A 9,343-nucleotide genomic window follows, 5' to 3' on the forward strand; every position below is an offset into this window, starting at 1 on the left:
TTAACTAGGATATAAGAAGGTCATTGGATCCTCAATTGCTATCAGTATCCATATTTTCTCTTTTGTAGAAGGGGGATTGTTTGAGCCAATGAGGTCAAGCCCTCAGCACTAAAATGGCCAATAGGCTTCTACCGGGTTCATGTTTGTCGGTGGGAAACGAATTATATCTATGTGATATTGATATTACTGGTTATTAGCAAATAATTGCCAATGAAAAATGAACACGTCACCAATGTTAAGAATTCAAAATTTAACCAAATGAATGCATTTGACTAGATGGTTTTTAAGCAAATTAATACAGTGCAAAGCCTTGTATTTTGTATTTCTAAACCTTTGCAATCTACATATTTGTATTTATATTCTTCCACAATTAAGCCTTAAATGCAATTTAATTTGTTTTTGAGTTGCATGCTAAGTTGCTAATCCACCCTGATGTCATTGGTTTTGTCTTGGTAAGAGATAAACCAGAACCAAAACTGCATCTTCTACGATTGTGACAACTTACGTGAGACTACAAAAATTAGACGGATTTGATGAAGTGTTTCGCCTTTGAAGAGATATTCCTATTTTTGGTGGAGTAGAGTTCCATGTACTACCGAAACTCAAATCAATTAAAAAGAAAAGAACTAAATTTTCCCGGTATTCCATGCCAATTGTAGATAGGGGTGGGCAGAAAAAAAAAAAAACCAAAAAACCAAACTGACTGAAACTGAATTAATCGGTATACATATATTTTTATATATTTTATGTATATTTATTTATATTATATATTTTATATTTTTTATACATTATAAATTAACAAATATGCATTATATATAAATATAAATTTATAATATATAATATTTTATTTATTATTTAAAATATAATATTTTATATATTTCTAATGTTTTATTATATATTATATATTTTCTATAACATGTATTGTAAATATTAAAAAACTGACGAATCAAACAGATGGTTTACTGAACCAATCAACCAATTAACCAATTAGCTTCGGTTTGGTTTCGATTACCAGTATTCCAAAAACCAGTAACCTTGGTTTGATTTAAAAAATAAGCCCAAGGTTTGATTAATTGAACCATGAACACCCCTATTCAAATATTTCTTTCTTTTGACTTTCATATGTTAAAGAAGAATTATGGTTTTCTAGGCTGTATTAGAAATGAACTCTTAATTAGCATTTAATATAATGAAACAAGTTTGAGAGATTCTTTTTTCATCTTCTACTTTGGCAGTATTTGGCATTCGTTATTTTAAGTGCTTATCTTTATTGTAGAATTTTCGCTTTATTGGTCTGTGATTGTTGCATGCCTATAGAGTGCAAAATGAAAAATGGGAAGAGGGAAATGCTACTGCTGAGATGTACGTAAACGTAAAATGCAACTTTGTGATTTTTAGCTTGTTAAGAGAGTACAGGTGTTGAGTCTTTGAAAGAAGTGTGCTATGTTGAAAAGTTAAAGTATTTACTAAATACCAAAAAAGAGTTTGAGAAGACTGTATAACTATAAAAATCTTGGATTTCTCTCTTTCTCTTACATTATAAAATCGGCAATAGAGAATAGAAATGCCCCAGAAATAATATGTACAAGGAATTAATAAAACTGTGGAAGATCCATCCACAAAGCCCCATCAGCTAACCTAACTTGCATTAATTAGCTAAACCTTTGCCATACAGTGTCTTCTTGGGACTGCATGCATATGATAACCTAAATGGCCGAGTAGAGTTGCTTGGACCCAGTCCATCTGTGCAACACATAGCCATTAACATCATAGAACAGAATCTCAGCGCTGGTTTGAGTCAACTGCACAGACATGAACCCTTGTCCATCATAGAAGAACCTGATTGCATCTTTATTCGCCGTTTTAACATCTCCCCTCCATGCTTTGGACCCCGCCCCACTTGTTAAGAACTGAAGAGGGCTGCATCATAACATCCCCAATTAATTTATATTCCAATATTCATGAAACCATCAACATATTATCTCTGTTAGATCATGCATCTGAGGAATTCGAATTCAAATTCAAATTACCTGCTCAGACTACTGATGTGCTCCAAACAATGGTCATGTCCGTTCATGTAGAGATCGACGTTGTTCCTCTGAAGGATTGGAAGGAATTTCTCAACAAGCTCCTTGGTGTCGCCGTGATGCCCAACACTTCTGATTGCATGGTGACCCACCACAATCTTCCATGTTGCCGTCGACTGACTCAGTGCAGTGTCTACATCCCTGAGAAGATTGGCAATGTACTTCTTTCTTGGAAGAACACCTCTCCAATCGTAGATGTGATCCTTTGGGTCATAAAAGTACATGTCCACAAATGGATTTGTGTCCACAAAGAAGAATTCCACAATTCCTAGCAAACAGAAAAAGATGAAAACAAAAGAAATTCAGCTTTTATTCTTTTTGAGCTGCTTTAAATTTAATGGGAATTGACTTTTTTCCTTTAAATCATACCTGCATTGACAACAAAAGATCTCAAGCAAAGCCATCTGCTATCTTTCTGCTTTAGGACAGGGCTCAGTTGCGCCTTCACATTGCCCCTGTAATCATGGTTTCCCAAAACTGTAGAAGAAAAAAAAAAACAAAAAAAACTCAATTAATTCAACTCTGATAATAAGAAGAAGAAGAAGAAGAAGAAACGAAAAATGATCTTACCACTGTACCACTGCTTTTGCAAACTCTTAGCGGTGTAGACCTTGGTAAATGATTCCTCGAAGTTAGGATCGTTTTCGCCCGTCAAACCGTTGTCATAAAAATTATCACCAACAGAGATCACGAAATTAATGTTTAGTTTCTCTCCAACCCTCCCCATCTGCAACAAATAATTTTCCAGGAAAAGAATGAAAATCAAATACAGGCGTATTCTTATTCAAATATAAACAATTTTGGTATTTAATTTACGCGTCACGGACCAAATAGAATGCAAGAAAAAATGAAAGAAAATAATGGAGAATGTCTGAAATCAAAATAAATTAACAAGAAAACATCCAACACATGAATTATTATTTGTAATTCAGTTTGCAGAGAAAACCTGAACATATCGACCCAGAAAGAATTGAAGAAAGGGTATAATATGGTGTGCAAGTAAAGATGTTTGTTTATAGGACCTGAACGGCAACTTCAGACTGGTTGTAAGTTCCTCTTCTTCCCCAGTCTCCGATGACCAAGAAACTCAGTGACCCATCATCATTTGCGGGATGGTCGAATCTTTGAAGCTCTGCAACAGACGAGATCACCAAGCACATGGTCATAACAAGGCACAGAGCCATGGATTTGATACTCGCATGGGCCGCCATGGCTCTGTTAGGACGAGGATGAGGAGGAAAAAAAAAGAAAAAAAAAACAAAGATACAAAAGTACTCAAAATAAGAAGGGTAGAGAGGTAGATGGTAAAAAGAGAGAAAGAGACGAGGAAATTGGGATGAATGTAGAAGGTATTTATAGATGAAGCGTGGTTCTATAATTGAACAAGGAGCAGAAGGATTCTGGGGAGATTGTTTCTTGACCACGAATTGAATTGAACTAATCGTTTCAGTCTCCTTAAAACGAAAAAGTGTACAACTCCACATATTATGTATAATTTAAGATAATTTCTACCGGGACAAGCGGCCTATGGGCATTAATAGCCGGTTTTAGGTTTTCTAGGTGGTAAGGAGCTTCGATATGATTCCATGTGGCAAATTTCCAGTTTCCCATAGGCTAAGATCTGTCATTTTAATGTCTCCTTAATTCCCTGTTCTCTTTTTTTATCCCGCCTCTCATGCAAAAAAAAAAAAAAATCTTTGTTAGCCCATCTGTTTAATTTGGAGATAGAATGACAGATGGCAATTTGATCCACCCCTGTCAGGACTCCGATCGTCGCTGCTCAAATTCGGATAATTTTTTTGACCATTTACCCGTTCGAGGCGAATTTATGGAAAACCCAAAACTCTAGTAATTGGGGATGGAATAGGGGTAATATTTGTCCTCCCGACTCTAAATTTGCCCCAATAGATAACATATATTATCATGTGTTAGACCTGGCAAAAAGTTGATCTAACCGTCGAGTCCAACCCAATCTAACCCAATCCAACCCAACCTAATCTGACCTAATTGTCAAGTTTAATTGGGATTATTTATGTATTGTTAGAAGTTTTTGCTCTTTAATTTTTTTTTACTTAGTCTTTACTTTTTATTGTTTAGTCTATAAATTGTTAAATGTTGTCCTCCCGATTCTAAATTTAACCCAATAGATAACATATTATCATATGTGTTAGACCTGGCAAAAAGTTGATCTAACCTGTGAATCCAACCCAACCTGACCCAATTGTTAGGTCTAATTGGGATTATTTATGCATTGTTAGAAGTTTTCACACTTTAATTTTTTTTATTTAGTTTTTACTTTTTATTGTTTAGTCTTTAAATTGTTAAATGTTCAAATTTTTTATTTTATATTTAGAATTTAAAGGTTAATTCTTTTAATTTTGATATTTTTCATTTAATTTTTTTTTTATTTTTTTAATTTCAATTATTTTTTGGGATGACTTGAATTGACCCATGGGTCAACCCTAACCCGAATATTTAGGGTTAGGGCCTAGCATTGGACAACCCAACCCGAAATCCAATCCGACCCGAAATCAACCCGAAGTACTTTGACCCAATCCAAACCCGATGCACCCAACCCAATTGCCCGGTCTAATACGTATATAATGTGTTATTTTAAATAGTTTCTACGTTTTCTACACCATTTAAGTCTCCTTAAAATGAAAAGGGTAAAATATAAAAACCTCGTTTATAGTTTCACTTTAACAAAACCTCTCCTAAACTTTTAAACTTTTAAAGAACTCGATAAAAACCTCCTCAACAAAATTATGAAATTGCCCCTGATTAATGCGTTAGGCATCAATAAAATATTTCAAAAAATCAAAATCGCTCTGCTTTCCCTTCCTCTCGTCGCATAACAAGGGAACGACGTGAAATCCTTCCCCCAATCTCCCCCCACTAATTTTTCTCCTTGATTTTTCCATTCTCCAGCTCTCTTCTCCGTCCCCACTGTTTCCCACTCTCTTCCATCGAGCTGGAGCAACTAAAAAGCATTTTTCATCTTCTTCACAGCGGCAGCGAATAGAGTTTCTGCAACTAGCAACCTCCTCAAATCTCTCTCATTCTATTTTTTCTCTCTCTCCCTCTCTTTCTCTTCTTCTCCATCTTCTGTTGCTTCCCATTCTTTCTGTTTTTGCTTCCTCTATTTCTTTTGACTACTACTGCAACTCTCAATAGCGGTGGTATGCTTTCTCCTCACCACTTCTCTCTTCTCTATCTCTTGTTCTCTCTCATTTTCTCCTTCTATCTCTCTCTCTCCCCTCTTTGCACCCCCTTGATAATGTATTGGGTCTCCTTCCCGCTTGCAGCGGCAGTTGAGCGGACAAGGTTAGAGCTGGTTAATGATCTCCATCTTTGCCTTTCTTTGTCCTTCTATGCTTATTTACTTGTATTCTTTATTTTACTCCTCACGCTTCTTGAATTGGATTCCGTTACTTCTTGTCTTGTTAACTTTAGATAGAGGATTGGCGTTTAACATCAATGTTGTGTTTCAGAGTAAGGTCTAGAGATCTCAGACAATAATTCTTTGGTTTTGCTAATGGTAAGGAAAATCCGTTCTTGCATCCACACATGACAGTTGATGTATTAACAGTATAAGAAATTGGAAACTTGAAAAGACCAATATGTTCTACACTCGGAGAAATTCGGTTTAAATTTTGAGAGGAGAATCAGAAATAGGTATTCAAGCTAAAGAAACATCAAAATGTGGTGACCCTCCATTTTCATCACCTCTTAGCAACTTCCTCTTACTCATATCTCTCCTCTTCACCTCTCATAATCCCCAACTGATCATAGATATTTTGTTATTTGATTTCATTGTCAATCGAATTGAGTTCTAGTAGCAATGACAACTTAGCCACACCCAGAACATCGCCTCCCCTCACCAACCTCTTAGGCCATGTTCTTTTTTCGGAAACACATTTACCTGGGTAAATGCAGTTGTCCAGATAAAATGAAATCCCTTATTTCCCATGTTCTTTTGCAATACCGATTTTCCTGGGTAAATTGTTATTTTTTTCATCTCTTTCCAATTTTACCCATTGAGAGATACCTAGGGTCATGTTCTTTGGGGATTTTGTCTCATTAAAACATAACTTGTCCAAATAATAGCTTGAATAACCTGTTCAACTATAATATGTCCAAGTAACAAGTTCAATAACTTGTTTAATTATAACCTATCCAAACAATAACTCGTTCAATAACCTTGGTATCCAAACAAAGGAAGAAAAACAACACCCCTAAAACTAACAGAGCATCAAAGCCTAAAACGAACAAACCGTAGCAGATGACTAAACAAAGACCTGCAACGGACCTAGAAACCAAAAGCGCAACAGAAAGCAGAAAGAAGCAAAACCCAAATGGAGGAACACAACAATACCTTGGTATCCAGCACGACGGCACAGAGTATCCCAGTGTTCTCCATGGCGGTTTTGAGGTTATCAAGGGTTTCTTGGTGGTAAGCGTGAGAACCGTGACAGAAGTTGAAGCGTGCAACGTTCATGCCCGCTCTCAACAACTTCTCGATCATAGGCACTGACCTTGAAGCTTCAAAGAGGAAAAGCCCAAGGAAGAAAAAGAATACAAGAGAAAAGAACTACTTAGAATATGGAGCTATGAAGCATCTGCAAGCAAATGTAAGTAAGTTGCTATACACCAAAAAAGTAAGATGATTACAGAGGAACGGTGGATCAATGGAAAGAGAAATAGCGATTCTTACTGTTTATGGAGGAAAAAATGACCAGCGGCGACAACAACTGGGATGATCAATGGTGCCGACAACAGAGGGAGGACGGCAATGGCAACTCTTTAGCATTTGTGATGACTTGATGTAGCAGCAGCGAAGGCAGAAAAGCAGAACGAGATACGGAGAGATGATTTTCGGAGGAGAAACGCAGAGATACGCAGAGGTGATTTTCGGAGGAGAAACGCAGAGAAGTAGAAGTCAGAGGTTACGTAGAGGTAATTTTCGGTGGAATAGAGTCTCGAACTTTTATATCTTATGGGGGCAATATTGAGATTTCCTATTTTTATCTGCTTACCCTTCATTCGAGAAATCAATTTACCGAATCAAATTTACGGTGGGTCTCACAAAATTTTAAAATCCGAACACAGGTAAACGAACATGGCCTTAGTTGCAAATCTCCGACCACCATAGTTGTCGAAGAGCAAATGGTCAACACACTCTAGTTCTCGCCTTGATGATTAATCAGGGGCAATTTCATAATTTTATTGGTTTTAGTATGGGTTAGTGATGATGCGCAACCCAGTCGGTCCTATCTGTCGGTTACCTCGCTTCTGACGAGATTAGAGGTGCCTGAAACGAGGAAGGAAATGGAGACTTCCGGGGAGGAACCCAGTTGGAACACTCCGAAGCTCAAATAGTGCTCTTCAAAAGACAAGGGAAATGAGAAATTCTGAGGTCAGAAAGCGCAAGAATCATGTACCTACTTCCCCATGAGATGGGGGCCTTTATAGTCACCTTGTATACTTACTCCCGAACCCTTGTCAGTTCGGGTATCATTACCTCTGCCAGATCGGGTCACTTCCTCTGACAGATCGGGTCACTTCCTTTGCCAGATCGGGGGTCATTTCGGGTGTCATAACCTCCACTGCCAGTTGTCGTCCCTGCCACGTCTGAGATGGCGGTGGCAGGTGGCCGTTGGGGGGGCGGCTATCATGTGTTGGACCCCTAATCAGTCAGGTGTGCCGCCTCCGCGTATGGACTTCCTAGGCGTCAGGTACGGTTCAGTCAGACGACTTGGGGCCGAAGTGGTGTGCGAGGTGAAGTCTTGAGCTCGGATAGAAGTGTGGCCTAAACTACCTCTGGGTGGGTAGTTCGGGTCTTTGCCTTTCGTGCTTTTTGTAAGGCTCAGGACCTTGAAGGGAGAGCTCGGGTTTCTCCTTGGAGAGCTCGAGACTCTTCAGCTCGGAGTTCGGGTTGTAGGTGCCCCTTTGGGGAAGCTAACTTTTTCCTTGAAGCTCGGGTTGTGGGGCCCGCTGTCGTGCCGAGCTGGCGTTTCTACCAGGTCACTCTCGGTTGCTTCTACGTGTCGTATGGCCAAGGGGTCGGGTCAAATCTTCCTCCATCAATTGCCCCCCACTCCCCATGCTCGGGGTCTTGACCTGGCGTGGGGAGTTCACGGGATGACAGGTGGATTTGCCTTGGGACACTTTGGCCTCGATATGGGACTCCTCTGGTCTGACCTGCTTGTGTTCTTGGCTCAACCGGGGTCGGCTTGGTTCGGCCAGGGGTCAGTCCCGGGCTGCGTGTAGCTCATGCGCATAAATGATTTCAAATTTTTGAACGTAAACAATGCGCGCCAAAGTGTCCTTTCCTCGGGGAGTGCACAACTGATTTTGCGGGGAGCCGTTGGATGGTTTCGATCTTGGCTGTTGATGTGCGGGTACAGTGGCTATAAATAGTGGGGGGCCCCTTGTCACTTTCCTCCGTCATCCTTCAGCATTTGTTCCTTGAGCTCGCGCCCAAGCCTCTCAGCTCGCGTCACTTGTTCATAATCCGGTAGCTTTTCTTGCTGAGTCCTCAACCCTCTTTGTTTCGATGTCTATCTCGGGTAGTTTACGTAGTCTCCTGGGGGGGTCCGATGTTGGTTCTACGAACCGAGTTGCTGCCCCCGACAGCCTTAGTGAGTCTAAGGCGGGGCCCGAGGTAGAGCTCGAGTTCGAGCCCGTATATCGAGTCACCTCGGGTAGTTTGGCATCCACCTCCCACCGAGGTCGAGTGCCAAATAAGTTCGGACCTTCCACTATGACGTCCGAAAGGCTTTGGTCCCTTATTGTCCAGTACAACCTGCCTGGGGAGTATACTTACTCCGTACCTTCGGGCAACTTTCCTTGGGAGCACGGTCCGGATGAGATCGTGATAATCCGGGAGAAGCTTGTTGCCGGGCTGCGCCTTCCCTTTCATCCTCTTATCGTCGAAGTCATGAACCACTTCGGCATTACTGTAGGTCAGCTCCACCCGAACTCTGTTCATAACCTTGTTGGGGCTATCTCCCTGTGCTGCGAGCACTACCTTCCTTTAGACCTAGAAGTCTTTTTAGCTATCCTCATGCTCAAAAAACAGGCGGGTCCCCTGCACGGGCGTAGGAGGGCGTACTACTTGTCACCTCGCCCGAGCTTTAAGCTCTTACACGACCTTCCAAACAAGGTCCCGTCATGGAAGCGGGACTACTTCGTGGTTCGAAGTGCTATGGGGTGGCCGTTTCCTACTGAGTGGGGTTTGGCCACTCCTGACCCCT

At 40.3% G+C, this 9,343-nt stretch overlaps 1 protein-coding gene across 2 annotated transcripts; it reads right to left on the bottom strand.

Annotated features, from left to right (window-relative positions):
- Positions 1–1,501: 1,501 nt before the first annotated feature.
- Positions 1,502–3,414, bottom strand: LOC104607326 (purple acid phosphatase 17-like). 2 transcript variants are annotated; one of them, XM_088886445.1, is made up of 5 exons: positions 3,110–3,414; positions 2,658–2,814; positions 2,457–2,564; positions 2,031–2,355; positions 1,502–1,920 (listed from the first exon to the last, which is right to left on the bottom strand). In XM_088886445.1, exons 1-5 carry the CDS (start codon positions 3,296–3,298, stop codon positions 1,707–1,709), a joined length of 993 nt encoding a protein of 330 aa, XP_088742571.1. In that variant the 5' UTR covers positions 3,299–3,414; the 3' UTR covers positions 1,502–1,706. The 2 variants fall into 2 exon arrangements, with proteins under 2 accessions (XP_088742571.1, XP_088742572.1); XM_088886446.1 differs by having other exon boundaries at positions 3,034–3,168.
- Positions 3,415–9,343: the final 5,929 nt, after the last annotated feature.

Source organism: Nelumbo nucifera, chromosome 4, assembly GCF_055504915.1.
Source record: "Nelumbo nucifera cultivar China Antique chromosome 4, China Antique-T2T, whole genome shotgun sequence".
NCBI lineage: Eukaryota > Viridiplantae > Streptophyta > Magnoliopsida > Proteales > Nelumbonaceae > Nelumbo > Nelumbo nucifera.

Excerpts from the sequence above, each read along its gene's own strand:
- LOC104607326 (XM_088886445.1), bottom strand. The coding sequence starts at position 3,298 with ATGGCGGCCCATGCGAGTATCAAATCCATGGCTCTGTGCCTTGTTATG. Across the intron at positions 2,565-2,657 it reads GCAAAAGCAGTGGTACAGTG|TTTTGGGAAACCATGATTAC; the intron begins GTAAGATCATTT and ends TTTCTTCTACAG. Across the intron at positions 2,356-2,456 it reads ATCTTTTGTTGTCAATGCAG|GAATTGTGGAATTCTTCTTT; the intron begins GTATGATTTAAA and ends TCTGTTTGCTAG.